The 16,707-nt window shown below is 36.0% G+C and overlaps 2 protein-coding genes across 3 annotated transcripts; both read left to right on the plus strand.

Annotated features, from left to right (window-relative positions):
• Positions 1–470: 470 nt before the first annotated feature.
• LOC115996186 (putative late blight resistance protein homolog R1A-4) lies at positions 471–4,355 on the plus strand. Its single transcript, XM_031235331.1, has 4 exons — positions 471–1,989; positions 2,050–3,163; positions 3,357–3,429; positions 3,908–4,355. Exons 1-3 carry the CDS (start codon positions 596–598, stop codon positions 3,378–3,380), a joined length of 2,532 nt encoding a protein of 843 aa, XP_031091191.1. The 5' UTR covers positions 471–595; the 3' UTR covers positions 3,381–3,429; positions 3,908–4,355.
• Positions 4,356–4,471: 116 nt separating this feature from the next.
• Positions 4,472–10,845, plus strand: LOC115996185 (putative late blight resistance protein homolog R1B-16). 2 transcript variants are annotated; one of them, XM_031235330.1, is made up of 3 exons: positions 4,472–4,564; positions 4,723–4,964; positions 7,501–10,845. In XM_031235330.1, the coding sequence occupies exon 3, from the start codon at positions 7,522–7,524 to the stop codon at positions 10,210–10,212; it is 2,691 nt and encodes an 896-aa protein (XP_031091190.1). In that variant the 5' UTR covers positions 4,472–4,564; positions 4,723–4,964; positions 7,501–7,521; the 3' UTR covers positions 10,213–10,845. The 2 variants fall into 2 exon arrangements, with proteins under 2 accessions (XP_031091190.1, XP_031091188.1); XM_031235328.1 differs by lacking the exon at positions 4,472–4,564 and having other exon boundaries at positions 4,682–4,964.
• The last annotated feature ends 5,862 nt before the right edge of the window (positions 10,846–16,707 follow it).

Below are 16,707 nucleotides of genomic sequence, written 5' to 3' on the forward strand. Positions count from 1 at the left end.
CCTCTAATATTTAATTCCATATTACTCGCAATTAGTGTTACAAGTTGCAGATCAGAAAGCCACATACATTTTAATATAAAGTGCTAACAGTCAATATAATGCTGCCTGCCATTTTGCAATAAAAAAATCAAAAGAGTTTTTTTTTTTAAATAAATCAAAAGAGTTAAATTATTTGTAATGTTAATTAAAATAATTGGACAAAATTGTGATAGGATAAAATATTTGATATTAAATTATCTGAGAATAGGCCTAGAAAAAAACAAACTGCTAACCCACGCCACTGCTAATATAATTTTACAATAATGGGTTTTGGACTTTAGCGTTGACGAGAATTCCTGTCTAAATTGCATCACATCTTTCATTTCTTCTTAGTACTGCGCTACTGCACTGATCATCACATAGACATACACAGACGCAAATGGCTTATGCTGCTGTAACTTCGCTTATGGGAACACTTTCTCTACATTTCTTGCAACCACAACCACGCTTGCCTCTTCAATACAAACAACAAATAATTTCTCTCCATGAAAATCTTGGTTTGCTCCAAGAATTTCTTGAGAAATCTGAGATCGCCTATGCCTATGATAATTCGGCGATGAAAGATTTTGAGGCAGAGATGAGAGATGTAGCGTTCAAAGCTGAAGAAGGGATTGAGGTGGAGTTGACTACCATATATCTAACAAAGGGTTGGACGAAGAGTCTTGCTTGCCTCAGGCTTCATGGAATCTTCATTCAAGCTGTAATACAGACTGATTACCTCAAGAAGAAGTTGATTAAAATTAGTGAAAAGCAGCTTGCAAAGGTTCCATCACAAGGTGAAAGGATGCCACAAAGAGGACTACTCCATGGTTCAACATCATCACAGTCTGATCTAGAACGCGAGAATAATATTACTGCGAGTACATTTTCCAAAAACGCTTCAATAAAGTTTGACAGAGGAATGGTCGGATGCGACGAGGAGTTCAAGACGATAATGGATCAGCTCACCCGACAATCAGCAAAGCAACTACAAGTTGTATCAATTGTAGGCATGGGAGGAATTGGGAAGACCACTTTAGCTCGGAAAGTCTATGAAGATTCATCAATTACTTCTCATTTTGACAAACGAGCATGGGTTACCGTATCTCAAGAGTATAACGTGGAACAAATGCTCCAATGCCTTATTGGTTGTGTTAATGTAGCATCAAATGATGTACTCCATGAACAAAGAGATGACAACTTAGCAGAAAGTCTGCGCAAACACTTGAAGGAGCAGAGATATTTGATAGTGATAGATGATATATGGAGCAAAGAAGCTTGGGATAGTGTGCAAAGATGCTTTCCAGATGACAATAATGGAAGTCGTATACTACTGACTTCTCGACTTAGGGAGGTGGCTGAATATGTAAGCTCATCAAGTAACTCTACCATCAACATGCCTTTCTTAGATGCCAATGAAAGTTGGAATCTCTTTTGCAATGTGTTTGGTAAAACGAAATTTCTTTTAGTGTTTGAGCAAATTGGTAAAGACATAGTGAACAAATGTGAAGGATTACCTCTAGCTATTATTGTAGTAGCTAGTCTTCTCTTTCATACAGGTGAGATAGTGGAAAAGTGGGTGAATGTTGCAGAAAATGTGAGTAGATATGTAATTGGTGATTCTAATGATGCATGCTCCAAAATACTATATTTGAGTTACAACCAATTACCGCACCACTTAAAAGCTTGTTTTCTATATTTTGGAGTTTTCTCGGAAGACTATGAGATCCATGTGAAGAAGTTGGTTAGGTTGTGGGTGGCAGAAGGATTTTTGAGAGCAGTGGACCATCAAAATATGGAGGAAGTGGCCATGGAATGCTTGCAAGATCTTGTTGGTAGAAGTCTTATTTTTGTTAGCAAACAGAGTTACAATGGAAAAATGAAGACAGTAAGAATACATGACTTGTTGCGTGATTTGTGTTTGAGAGAAGCTCGACATGAAAATCTCTTGAATGTCATTGGAGATGAAAACTTTCCATTTTTGAGGGAAGCTCAACATGAAAATCTCTTGAATATCATTGGAGATGAAAAACTTCCATTTTACAAGAAGAAAATCTCTTGTCGTTGGATAAGAGCAGCATCAGGGTTTGATCTACTTCCTTTGACAAAGTGCTTTCACAAATCACATTCCTTACATTATCCATATGGTGTTTACTCTTATAATTCTGAAAGTGTGGAACGCCTATTTTCACACTTCAAACTACTAAGAGTAGTAGATATAGAATGGATGTGTTCATATGGATTTAGGGTACTAAATGCGCTGGCAAATCTTATTCATTTGAGATACTTGGCTTTGAGGAATTTAAGGAATTTAGTACTTAATGGCACTGAATATTTTGATTTAGAGCTCTTTGAGTATTGGAATATACAAAGCTTTATTATTTGCGGAGATGATGTTACGTTGGATTTCTCTAAGGCATCTGGAATTTGTAAAATGCCACTATTAAGGAATATTTGCATTGAACGGATTGTTTCTTTAGGAACTTTGCCAGTTGTTCATAGAAACTTAGAGAGTATATCTTGGTTGCATCCTAAGCTCTGTACAAAGGATCTGTTTACAAGGATTCCAAATTTAAAAAAATTGGGGATTGATGGTGGAGTCGATGAAAACAATCTAGATTGTTTTTATAATTTTGTGCACTTGGGGCAGCTTGAGAAGCTAAGCATCAGAAAGTGGCATTCTCTCAACCGTATTCCATGTAGCGGCATCTCATGGGCAACTAGTTTTCTACCAAATCTTAAGAAGCTCAAGTTCATGGATACTAATTTGCCATGGAATGCTATGTGGCTTATTGGTATGTTGCCGAATCTAGAGGTTCTAAAACTGATATGTGCTATTGCTCTTGATGACAGAATGTGGGAGCCATCCAAGGAAGGGTTCCGTCAATTGAAAAGATTGGTAATTGAAGATACAATTTTGGAGCGTTGGAATGCTGTGGGTGACAATTTCCCTGTGTTAGAATGTTTAGAGTTGCGTCATTGCCTTTCTTTGCAAGAGATTCCTAGTGGATTTGCGGATATCACCACACTAGCACTGATTCAGTTAAGCTGGTGTCTTGATTCTGTTTTGGCTTCAGCAAAGTTGATTCAAGAAGAGCAATACAACTATGGAAATGCCCTCCTTGTTCGTTCGGAAAACATTATGGTCTCTGTCTATCCCTCAACTCTAATATATTATATGTGTGACCATATAACATGCACTTACTTCATGCTACTTGAATTCTTCATGGCCATCATATCTCATCTGTTTCCTCTCATCACTTCTATCTCATATTTCCTTACCTATCTAACTGTTGTGTGCTCACCTTTTTTTTTTTTACTTAATTTATGGATTGCAGACGAAACGTGTAAACAACAAATAGGAAGAATGGGATGTGGAGGAAGAGAGTGATCTTTTGGTGGAATAGGCAGGTATTTGGCAGATTGAATACTCTGTTGCAGATCATACTATTATATATTTTAGTAAACTGTGCAATGGTTTCTGCTTGTCAGAAGAAGTTGTTGATTGAAAGAGCTTAGTAAACTGGTGTTGCTTATTCTGCTTTTTATTATTTTAGTTTTTGAGTGTGTTTGCAGAAAGAGCTTACGATCTTCTGAAAGCTGTTTGGTCTTGCTATTTTAAGGAGTATATGGAACTATTTTGAGAATAGATTTTTGAAAGCAGATAAAATGGCAACTTCCCATAAGAAAAATGTTATTCACTTGAATGTGCTTAATTATTCGAAGTTTAATTAAAGTATCCAAATTTCATAATATATATATATATATATAGCATTGGTAGTTTTGAAGTTATAAAGACAATATAACTTTGAACTTGCAATCTTGCTGTCAATGTTTTTCAATCATGTCATATATCCAAGTGATTGAGTGATGTTCTTTTTGGTTGCAGCAGATAGAACTTTGGGCTGTTTCTATATAAATCCTTATGGGACCTTTATCGCGCCTGCCACTATACCTTCGATAGGAGCGAGTCTACTCTTCCAAAGTACTTGGCGGAGGCAGTGGCCATTCGGGATGTGCTCAGCTGGGTGAAGACGAGGGAGGTATCAAGGGAAGCTTCAAGTGGAAACAGATGCACTGTCGGTGGTTCGAGGCTTATCAAATGACAATGACGAGTCCTCATTTTATCTTATCTTAGCTAACATAAAATTTCCACATACTTTTGTGTCTTTTTCTAAACGATCAGCGAATCGTACTATTCACATGTTGGCTCGGAGTTAATTTTTCATTCTGATTGTAAAGAATGATTATCATTCCCTCAGTACATCATAAAAGTACTCTCTCGCATAACATAGCAGGAGGATCTGCTATATATGAAGATACCAATGGTTTTTGTAGTTGTTGTGGGTTTGTTGTTGTAATGAATTTGGCTCAATTCTTACTGTTTTGCATCATAAAATATGGTTTCTTCATCTGAACTGATTTTTCCATCTAAAAGCAGAGAGTGCAATGCGTGGATTATATGTTGAAGTACTCCAGTTGCGCTGCCTTAATCACATGACGAGCTGAGAGATGGGAAATTAAGTATTAAGTTAATGAATTTGAGGTATGCACATGATGGGCATAATATAATATAACATAATAATGAGGTATTTTAGGCTCACTTCTTCCAAGAAAATTTGACCCCTCTTCTTATCAAATTGCACCTACCTGAATTCTCAACATATGGGCATTTCATATCAAATGAACGCCATGTTCGAACAGATCTGTTTGCCGTCGAACAACAAAATCCACAGCCATACAATACAAAATCCTTAGCAGCAACAAGCTAAGTAAGGAGGAATTGAAGAAGAAGAAGAAGTACAGTGCCGCCATCATCATATCATCCTCAGCCGCCATCTGTTTTGTTGAAGGACTCAATTACCGCCATGTGGAGATAAGCTTAGCTACCTGGTTATGGTGATAGGGTGAAGAGGCTGGGATTTCTTAATGCTGCTTTAATTTAGGTATTCTTCTTCTTCTTACTGTTCTTATTTATATGAAGATCGAGCTACAAACTTCAATTTGGGGATTTCATTAATATGAACACCAAGAAGCTTCAATTTGGGGATTCCTCGGAGAAAAAATTAAAACATATTTTTTTTAAATATCTACCTGACAATATGTTGGATATTTATATACTAAAGAGTAAATTACCAAAATGGTCCCTCGACTATATCGATTTCACCAATTTGGTCCTACTTATTTTGACTTGGCTAATTCCATCCTTCGACTATCAAAATTTTAACCGTTTTAGTCCTCCGGTCACCAAAGAGAGAAGATGGCGAAGGGAGATAGATTTGATGGAGAATGGAAGAAATTTGAGAGAATGAAAGAAGTAGAGAGCAAGAACAAAGAAAGGGTTGCTGTGAATCGACTCAATTTTTTGCTGCAAAGCAATTTGAGGGTATGAAAAACCCTAACTATCTGTGTCCCAAGCTATTAATATAGGATGCAGATTATATTTAGCGGAGACATGGAATTGCATCCATCCGCCGTGTCGTTACCGTCGAGAAGCATGGAAAGCGCCATCTTTGTTTATTATTTGAGAAGGCCAAAAGAGACAAACTTGTAGTCTCATAAATCATATTGATCCAAAGCAACAAAAACTCACTAATTAAATAAACCATAAAAGTCGGAAAACAATCAAAATCCAAGCATTATCGGAGGAAAGCCAGTCAGTGCTAAGTGAAGTTCCAATAATATCCCTCAAAATAAGCTGTCTAAGTGACCGGAGGACTAAAACGGTTAAAATTTTGATAGTCGAAGGATGGAATTAGCCAAGTCAAAATGAGTAGGACCAAATTGGAGAAATCGACATAGTCGAGGGACCATTTTGGTAATTTGCTCTATACTAAATGTATGTTTAAACTTTGAAGATTTCAAATATATTGTTAACCTATTAACCGAATCAAACACATAGAATGATAAGACGGAAGAAGGACGAAGGGAGTAATTATTATCATTATTAAAATATTTTATATTTTATATTTTATAAGAAATAGCTTTGTAATAAAATTGTTCAAACTTTTTAAAAATGAATCAAACAGAAAATTATACTCCGTAATATTTTTACTTTTTAACTAAATAAAAAAAAGACTGATTTTTAACCTTTAGCAAAACACTAACAAGTGAAAATATTTTTTTAAAAATTAATTACGGAGTATTTTTTAAAATTTATTTTTCCTATTTCCAAGCTCACCCTTATTCGCTTGTATTCATGAACATGATCTACAATCCCTACTTAATTTTTCTTAAACCTGATTAGCTGTTCCTATTTTGGATCAATNAGAAAATTATACTCCGTAATATTTTTACTTTTTAACTAAATAAAAAAAAGACTGATTTTTAACCTTTAGCAAAACACTAACAAGTGAAAATATTTTTTTAAAAATTAATTACGGAGTATTTTTTAAAATTTATTTTTCCTATTTCCAAGCTCACCCTTATTCGCTTGTATTCATGAACATGATCTACAATCCCTACTTAATTTTTCTTAAACCTGATTAGCTGTTCCTATTTTGGATCAATCTGGAGATGGACGGCTTCGATAAACACAGATCATTATTGCATGAACCATGGTCCATGCAATAATTTGCCGATAAACACAAAACAGANAATTTTTCTTAAACCTGATTAGCTGTTCCTATTTTGGATCAATCTGGAGATGGACGGCTTCGATAAACACAGATCATTATTGCATGAACCATGGTCCACACAGCTGTGTGGACCAAAAATAAAAAGTACATTATTTTTGTACTGAATGTACATTATTTTTGTACTGTAGGTACATTATTTTAAGGTACATTATTTTTGTACTGAAGGTATATTATTTGATATATATTATCAAATAATGTACCTACAGTACAAAAATAATGTACCTTCAGTACAAAAATAATGTACTTTTTATTTTTGGTTCACACAGCTGTGTGGACCATGGTCCATGCAATAATTTGCCGATAAACACAAAACAGANAAAATAATGTACCTTCAGTACAAAAATAATGTACTTTTTATTTTTGGTTCACACAGCTGTGTGGACCATGGTCCATGCAATAATTTGCCGATAAACACAAAACAGATCCTGTTAAATAATGTTTTTTTTTTTTTACAAATGAAATTAAAATTAAAGAAGAAATATTAAAAAGTACTAAAATACTCAAATACAAAGTATAATTTTAATGGAATTTAATTGTTTCGTTGCTCTAGGGTTCAAATTGCAACATTTTTGAAGAGTTAAGTTGTATATATTGCTACAACAAAAAGTTAGGGACTAATAAAACCGCTAGCAAGAAAAAATTAAGGGACTAAAATTACATTTTTTTCCGTTAATTAAAATAATTGGACATATATAATTGCTATAGGATACCAATATTTGATATTAAATAATCAAAACATAAATTTTTGGCTATAATTGTGAGGTTTAGACTTTTGCGTTGATATGAGAATTCCATTCTAAATTGCATCACATCTTTCATTTCTTCTTTGTTCTGCTCTGATCAGTTACAACATAGACAGACGCAAATGGCTTATGCAGCTGTAACTTCGCTTAAAGGAACACTCCATCTACACTTCTTGCAATCACAACCGCGCCTGCCTCTTATGTATAAACCAAAGATGGTCTCTCTCCATAGAAATCTTAGTTTCCTTCAAGAAAGTCGTGAGAAATCTGAGATGGACTATGATGATGCGGGGGTGATGAAAGATGTAGAGGCAGAGATCAGAGATGCAGCATTCGAAGCTGAAGAAAGGATTGAGATGGAGTTGACTAACATTTATCTAGAGGCAAAGGGTTGGGCGAAGCGTGTTGCTTGCCTCCTCAGGCTTCATGAAATCTTCATTCAAGCTGTAAAACAGACTGATTACCTCAAGAAGAAGTTGATTAACATTCAAAGTGAAAAGCAGCTTGCAAAGGGTCCATCACAAAGTGAAAGAATGCGACAAAGAGGACTACTCCATGGTTCAACATCATCACAGCCTGATCTAGAACACGAGAATAATATTACTGTGAATAAATTGTCCAAAAACGCTTCAATAAAGTTTGACAGTACAATGGTCGGATGCAACGAGGAGTTCAAGACGATAATGGATCAGCTCACCCGACAATCAGCAAAGAAGCTACAAGTTGTATCAATTGTAGGCATGGGCGGAATAGGCAAGACCACTTTAGCTCGCAAAGTTTATGAAGATTCATCTATCACTCTTCATTTTGACAAACGAGCATGGGTTACTGTATCTCATGAGTATAATCTGCTACAAATGCTCCAATGCCTTGTTGGTTGTGTTAGTGCATCAAGTGATAAACAAAGCAGCAATGACACAAGCGAATTAGCAGCAAGTCTGCGTAAACACTTGATGGGTCAAAGATATTTGATAGTGATGGATGACATATGGAGCAAAGAAGCTTGGGATAGTGTGCAAAGGTGCTTTCCAGATGATAATAAAGGAAGCCATATACTACTGACTTCTCGGTACAAGGAGGTGGTTGAATATGCAGGTAACTCTACCATTAATATGTCTTTCTTAGATGTCAATGAAAGTTGGAATCTCTTTTGCAATGTGTTTGGTCAAACAAAATTTGTTTCAGTGTTTGAGCAAATTAGTAGAAAGATAGTGGAGAAATGTAATGGATTACCTCTAGCTATTATTGTAATAGCTAGTCTTCTCTCCAAGACAGAGGCGGCAGTGGAGAAGTGGAATAATGTTGCAGAAAATGTGAGTAGATATGTAATTAGTGATTCTAATGATGCATGTTCCAGAATACTATATTTGAGTTACAACCAATTACCACACCACTTGAAAGCCTGTTTTCTATATTTTGGAGTTTTCCCCGAAGACTGTGAGATACATGTGAAGAAGTTGGTTAGGTTGTGGGCGGCAGAGGGATTTTTGAGGGCAGAGGACCATCGAAATATGGAGGAAGTGGCCATGAAATGCTTGCAAGATCTTGTTGATAGAAGTCTTGTTTTTGTTAGCAAACAGAGCTACAATGGTAAAATGAAGACAATAAGAATACATGACCTGTTGCGTGATTTGTGTTTGAGAGAAGCTCGATATGAAAATCTCGTGAATGAAGTTGATGATAAAAATCATCCAGTTTACAAGAAGAAAATCTCTTGTCGTTGGATGGGAAGAACATCCGTGTTTACTCTACATCCTTCTGCAGAGTGCTTTTACAGATCACATTCCATTCACCATCCTCATGTTGATTACCTTGGAAGCGTGGAAAGTCTATATTCAAGCTTCAAACTACTAAGAGTAGTAGACATAGAGAGTATGCCTTCCTGTGAACATGGTGTAATATATGCACTTGCAAATCTTATTCATTTGAGATACTTATCTTTGAGGTCTATAATGTATAGCCATTGCCCCACATATTTTCATTTGGAGCTCTTTGAGCATTGGAATATGCAAAGCTTTATTGTTCATGGAGCATTGGATTCCTTTGATGCATATGGAATTTGGAAAATGCCACTATTAAGGAATTTTTGCATTCAACGGATTGATTCATTAGGATCTTTGTCAGTTGTTCATAGAAACTTAGAGAGTATATCATGGTTGAATTCTAAGCTCTGTACAAAGGATTTGTTTACAATGATTCCGAATTTAAAAAAATTGGGAGTTTGTGATAGATATGATGAAAAAAATCAAGATTGTTTTTATAGTTTTGAGCACCTGGAGCAGCTTGAGGAGCTAAGTATCAGAGGGTGGTATTTCAACCATATTCCATGTAGCGACATCTCATGGGCAACTAGTTTTCTACCAAATCTTAAGAAGCTCAAATTCTTCTTGACTAGTTTGGCATGGAATGATATGAGGCTTATTGGTTTGTTGCCGAATCTAGAGGTTCTAAAACTCAAACATGCTATTGTTAAGGAAGACAAAATATGGGAGACATCCGAGGAAGGGTTCCGTAAATTGAAAAGATTGGTAATTGAATATGAATGGTTGGAACATTGGAGTGCCGAGAGTGACCATTTCCCTCTGCTAGAATGTTTAGAGATATGTGAATGCAAGTATTTGCGAGAGATCCCTAGTGGTTTTGCCAATATCACCACACTAGCACTGATTCAGTTAAACAGGTGTTCGGATTCCGTTCTGGATTCCGCGAAGTCGATTCAAGAAGAGCAAAACAGCAACTATGGAAATGCCTTCCATGTTCGTTCGGAAATGGGTGTTGATAAATATAGATTTGTATCATCTTTGAAGTTATAAAGACAATAATATAAATTTGTACTTGCAATGTTGGTGTCAATGTTTTAGAATTATGGCATCCAAGTGAATGAGTGATGCTCTTTTTGGTTGCAGCAGATAGCACTTTGGGCTGTTTCTGTATAAATAAATCCTCATGGGATTATATTTTTGATATGCACTGATAGTGATACATTCCCTCCCTGTCACTGATAATTCTTTATGAATTTTTGTTTTCTTGGTTGCAGCAGTTTACTAACCATTTTCATGTAACAGAGTGGGTGAAGAGAGAACAAATGGAATAAGTGTTATCCATCAACTCATCAAGAATACTCAATGTGGAGATTGCTATTAGAACAGTATTACTAGTAGTACTATTTTAATTTGTTGTGTAGGAAATAAATAATTACTAGTAGTAAAACTTCCATTTTACAAGAGGAAATTACAGCACTTGTTTTCAAAAGCTTGTCCTTGGATAAGTGTTAGACCAGAATGTTTCAATATATTTTAGTAAACTGCAATGGTTTCTGGTTGTCAGAAGAAGTTGGTGATGGAAAGAGCTTAGTAAACTACTGTTGCTTATTCTGCTTTTTATTAGTTTAGTTTTTGAGTGTGTTTGCTGAAAGAGCTTACGATTTTCTGAAAGCTGTTTGGTCTTGCTATTTTAAGTTGAATGTGCTTAATTATTTTAAGTTGTTTAATTTAAGTATCCAAATTTCATAATATTATAGAGCATTGATAGTTTTGAACTTATAAAGACTATATAAATTTGAACTTGCAATGTCACACTGTCAATGTTTTTGAATTATGGCATCCAAGTGAATGAGTGATGCTCTTTTTGGTTGCAGCAGATATATACCACTTTGGGCTGTTTCTGTATAAATCCTTATGGGATTTTTGATATGCACTAATGCACTGATACTGATACATTCATGTAACAGAGTGGGTGAAGAGAGAGCAAATGGAGCAAGCTAATAAGTGTACTATTATCCATCAACTCATCAACAATACTCCAAAAGTTTTCTTTTTTTACTTATTACAAGAGAGAAGAAATGGAGGTGCATGGTGTGTCCCGAATGAAGGTGGTATGTCCCAAAGTGGCGGAGGCAGTGGCCATTCGAGAGGTGAATTGAAGGCGAGGTATCAAGGGAAGCTTCAAGTGGAAACAGATGCACTGTCTGGTTCGAGGCCTATCAAACAGATGCAGCTGACATAAAATCACTAACTTTTTTGTCTTTTGTTAAGAAGATCATTGAATAGTTATGATTCCCTCAATATGGTATAAGAGCAGTTTCTCGCATAGCATAGCAGGAGGATATGTTATATATGAATCTAGCAATGGTTTTTGTAGTTGTTGTGGGTTTGTTGGTGTAATGAATTTGGGTGAATATGTAATGTGTTGCATCATAAAGTATTATGGTTTGTGGTATAAAATTGGTGTTATTATTCATCTGAACTGATTTTTCCATCTAAATTAAAAGCATGACGAGCTGAGAGATCGATGGAGATTGAATTATTTAATTAGCCACTACACATGGTGGGCATAATATAATATTGAGCTGAGCTATTTTAGCCTCACTTCTTCCAACAAAATTTTTTTTCTTCCAACAAAATTTGATCCCTCAACATACATACGCATTTCATATCAAATATTCGAACAGATCTGTTTGCCGTTGAACAACAAAATCCACACTCATACAATACAAAATTCTTAGCAGCAACAAGCTAAGCAAGGAGGAATTGAAGAAGAAGATCGAAGTAGTACAGTGCCGCCACCATCATCCTCAGCCGCCATGTGGAGATAAGCTTAGCTATCTGATCTGCTTGTGGTAATAGGGTGAAGACACACTACTGGGATTTCTTAATATAATGCTGCTTTAATTTAGGTATTCTTCTTCATCTTCCTCTTCTTATTTATAGAGAAAATTGCCATTTTGGTCTATTGACTATAGGGATCATGTTAATTTCAGTACACGACTTTCAAAACTGTTAATTGCATACTAGGATTATTCAATTTTTATCAATTGTGGTCACTCCGGCCAAATTGGCGGCCAAATGTCGCCGAAAAGTCCAAAACCCTAAAATAATGAAGGTATTTTAGTCATTTCACGCTTCTTTCTTCTTCTCCGGCGAGCTAACATATTATTTCCGGCCACAACTTTTTTTTTTCTTCTTCTCAATCAAGCACAAGAAGAAGATGCAGCACCAAAAAAGAAGCGGCGAGAAGCAGCAGCTGCCTACTAAGAAAGACTATGTCAGGTCTCTTACAACGTCCTTTTAGGAGAGATCGTCTTCGTCGGCGGCTATTGGGAAAATATTTCATGGGAGAAGATCTGATGCTTCGGCGGCCGACAGCTCTAGGCTCCGCGACTGCGAGGACGCGCCAAGTCTGGGTAAGATGAAGCACTTTGCAAGCGGTCGAGAAACACTGCCGGATTTCAATTTGACTACGGCATCCACGGCGACGGCGCAGGTCGTGCCTCACGCCCGGAAATGTTGTTTAGATGATGATGAGGAAGATGAATATGAAGAGATTATTATTCCTTTCTCCGCTCCAATGTTTGGTGGACATGGATCAACAATGTCGCCGGAAATAATATGGTAGCTCGCCGGAGAAGAAGCTCGCCAGAGAAGAAAAAAAAGCATGAAATGACTAAAATACCCTTATTATTTTAGGATTTTGAACTTTCCGGCAACATTTGGCCGCCAATTTAGCCGGAGTGACCAAAATTGATAAAAATTGAATAGTCATGGTATGTAATTAACAGTTTTGAAAGTCGCAGACTGAAATTAACAGGACCCCTATAGTCAGTAGACCAAAATGACAATTTTCTCTTATTTATATGAAGATCGAGTTACAAACTTCAATTTGGGGATTTCATTAATATGAACACCAAGAAGCTTCAATTTGATTCCTATTACTATTACAATTCCAATGTTTGAACCTATTAGTGTATTGTGCTTAAAAATTGTTAGATGCTTTAGTCTATGAGGAACTAAAAACGTCACTTTAGTCAAAACTGAGAGGTCAAAGATTGACATGCGTATAATTTAGTGATGGAGTCTGTATTTATGGTATAACTCAATAACCAAAAATAATATTTTTCCTACATATAATTATGTTTAAATATTATGACCACGAAAGTCCAAACTAGTATCTAAATCAGAAGAGTTAAATTATTTGTAATGTTAATTAAAGGGAAAAATGCAATTTTAGTCCCTCAATTATTCTTTGCTAATAGTTTTAGTCCCTAACTTTTTGAGGTTGCAATATATATACACCACTAACTCTTCTAAAAACTTGCATTTTTAACTCCAGATTAACAAAACTATTAAACTCTATTAAAATTTTACTTAATATATGGATATTTTAAAATTTTATTATCTTTGTTCTTTATAAAGTTGTTAGTTAATACTAAAATATTAAATAATAATCTAAAAAATATATAAAGTTTGTACAATTTAGGGTTATTTTGCTCAAAAATGATGTTGTTTTGAGTGAAATAGCCCATTAAAAAAAAAGAACAATAGTTAATCGGGCGACTAGCTAGGAGGCCTATGCCAGCCGCCTAGATCACCATTTAAGGTGATACGCTAGGCGGTTGACCGACGCCTAGCGCCTAGGGAAGATTTTTGCAACACTGATTATAATCAAAGAAGAAACATTAAAATCACGAAAATAATTATTCACTAAGTATAATCTAGTCAAAGAAAAAAAAATCCATTATGGGGGGAAAATATCTCATCAGATTTTTATTTGAAAGAAAATTTCCAATTTCTATCCCATGCTTAGCTTTTTATCTCTCCCTATGAGTTGCGTCAAATAGGTGGGTTGAACCTTTGGTTTAGATTCGAACGGTAATGGTAGAAGTTTTGATTCTTTGGACTGAAAATGTTTGAGAAAGTATAGAACATATTGATTTCTAACTTTTAGTCAAAAACTAACAAATGAAAATATTTTTCAAAAAATTTATTAATTTCTAAAAATTATTTTTCCTATTTCCAAGCTCAGCCTAATTCACTTGTATTCATGAACCTAATCTACAATCCCTACTTAATTTTTTTTAAAGCGAATTTTTGAAACATTAACCTGATTAGCTGTTCCTATTTTGGATCAAGCTGCAGTGTTGGGTCCCTCCTATGTGGCATTTACTATATTAAATGCATTGGAAGGTATGGGAAGCAGCAAGTGGAGATAATAAAACAAAAACAAAATGTAGTGGCATCACCTTTTGTCTAAGTGGTGGAATATTTGGCATGTAAGCATGCACTATTTCCATTCTTTGAGGCAGTATGTTGTCGGCAGCAGAGGAAGGAAATTTTATTCCCATTCTTCTCTCTTTTTCGGCCAACAGAAGAAAAAAAAAAAACATAGAGAGGCAGTGAGTTCGGCAGTTCAGCAGAGGAAGAAAAACTCATTTTTCTTCTTCCTCTTCTTTTGGCGTTCGGCGGTTCATCAGTAGAAGGAACAAACTATTTTCTCCTTCATCTTTGGTGCAGTTTTGCCGTGCTATTTTGTCGTGGGTTTGCCTAGTTCTTGGGTACTATCTTCATCAAATATTTGAGGTCAGCTTGTATTTATTCCAGGCATCTCTTTGGATAATCTCGTAATATTTGTATTCATTTTACCTTGTTCGTGGTAGTTGAATATTTTGAGTACGAGATATTATTCCTTTTAGCCTGTGAATATTATAAGAATGTTTTGGCCTAGGAGTTGTTGTATTTGATGATTTGTGGATGTATGGCTCGTGTGGTAGCCTAAAACTTTGTACCCGAGATTTGTGATATAGTTGAAATTGTTGTTGTTGGTGGCCCGTGGTTTTTCCCCGTGGTTTTGGGGTTTTCCACGTAAATCTTGTGTTTCTTGTGTTCATATTTATTTTTGGGCTATTGTGTATTATCTCGTATTTGTGTACCGTGTTGGTCTTGTGATTTTTAATTGTCACAGGAGGTGGGATTTTTCCCAACAAAGTGGTATCAGAGCCCTGGTTGTTGATTTGGTATTTTTGACAGCCTTGGTTGTTAATTGGATATATTTGAGATGGAAACAAATATGAATAATATGGTACGATTGAATGGTAGAAATTATCACATTTGGAAAGCCAAGATGAAGGATCTCCTGTTTGTGAAAAAGTTACATCTACCTGTGTTTGCAAGTGCAAAGCCTGAAAATATGTCAGATGAGGAGTGGGAATTTGAGCACCAACAAGTTTGTGGATATATTCGACAGTGGGTTGAAGATAATGTTTTAAACCACATTATTAATGAGACACATGCCAGGAGCCTATGGAATAAACTTGAGACCCTGTATGCTTCTAAGACAGGCAATAACAAATTGTTTTTGCTGAAACAGATGATGAATATAAGATACAGGGAAGGTACACTGATCAATGATCATGTTAATGATTTTCAGGGCGTTCTTGATCAATTGTCTGGTATGGGCATCAAATTTGAGGATGAGGTACTTGGTCTCTGGTTGCTTAATACTCTACCAGATTCTTGGGAAACATTTCGAGTTTCATTGACCAATTCTGCTCCCAACGGTGTTGTGACCATGGAATATGTCAAGAGTGGTATCTTGAATGAAGAAGCAAGAAGAAGATCTCAAGACACATCTACTTCTCAGTCAGATATTTTGGTTACAGATGATAGGGGGAGAAACAAGCAAAAGGGTCAGAGGGGTAGAGATAAAAGCAGAAGCAAGTCAAGGTCAAGGTACAAGGATATTGAATGTCATTATTGTGGTAAGAAAGGTCACATCAAGAAATATTGCTTCAAGTGGAAAAGAGAAAAGAAGCAAGACAATAAAGATGGTGACACCGGGAATCAAGTTGCGACAGTTAGAACATATTTACTTGTTGCCTGTGATGAAAACGCCATCAACGTTGCATGCCATGATACAACTTGGATTGTGGATTCAGGTGCAGCCTACCATGTTACACCAAGGAAGGAATTCTTTTCTTCATATACTCCAGGTGACTTTGGAGAGCTCAGAATGGGTGATGATGGTCAGGTGAAGGTGACGGGTACCAGTACAGTTTGCCTTGAGACAAGCAATGGCGCAATTTTGGTACTTAAAGATGTCAAGCATGCACCAGATATCAGACTGAATCTTATTTCTACAGGAAAACTTGATGATGATGGTTTCTGTTGTTTCTTTGGTGATGGGCATTGGAAAATCACTAAAGGCTCGCTGGTTGTTGCACGAGGTAACAAGCATTCTAACTTGTACTCTTTGCAAAGTTCTGTTTCTGATGATTCAGTGAATGTGGTAGAAAAAGAATGTGTATCAGAATTGTGGCATAAACGACTCGGTCACATGAGTGTGAAGGGGATTGATTACCTTGCCAAGAAGAGTAAGCTTTCTGGGGTAAAGGAGGCTAGATTGGACAAGTGTGTTCACTGCTTGGCTGGAAAACAGAGAAGGGTTTCTTTCATGAACCATCCTCCTACAAGAAGGTCAGAGCCACTTGAGTTGATACATTCTGATGTGTGTGGACCAATGAAGGTTAGGTCACT

The sequence above is a fragment of the Ipomoea triloba genome, chromosome 11, assembly GCF_003576645.1.
Source record: "Ipomoea triloba cultivar NCNSP0323 chromosome 11, ASM357664v1".
Lineage (NCBI taxonomy): Eukaryota > Viridiplantae > Streptophyta > Magnoliopsida > Solanales > Convolvulaceae > Ipomoea > Ipomoea triloba.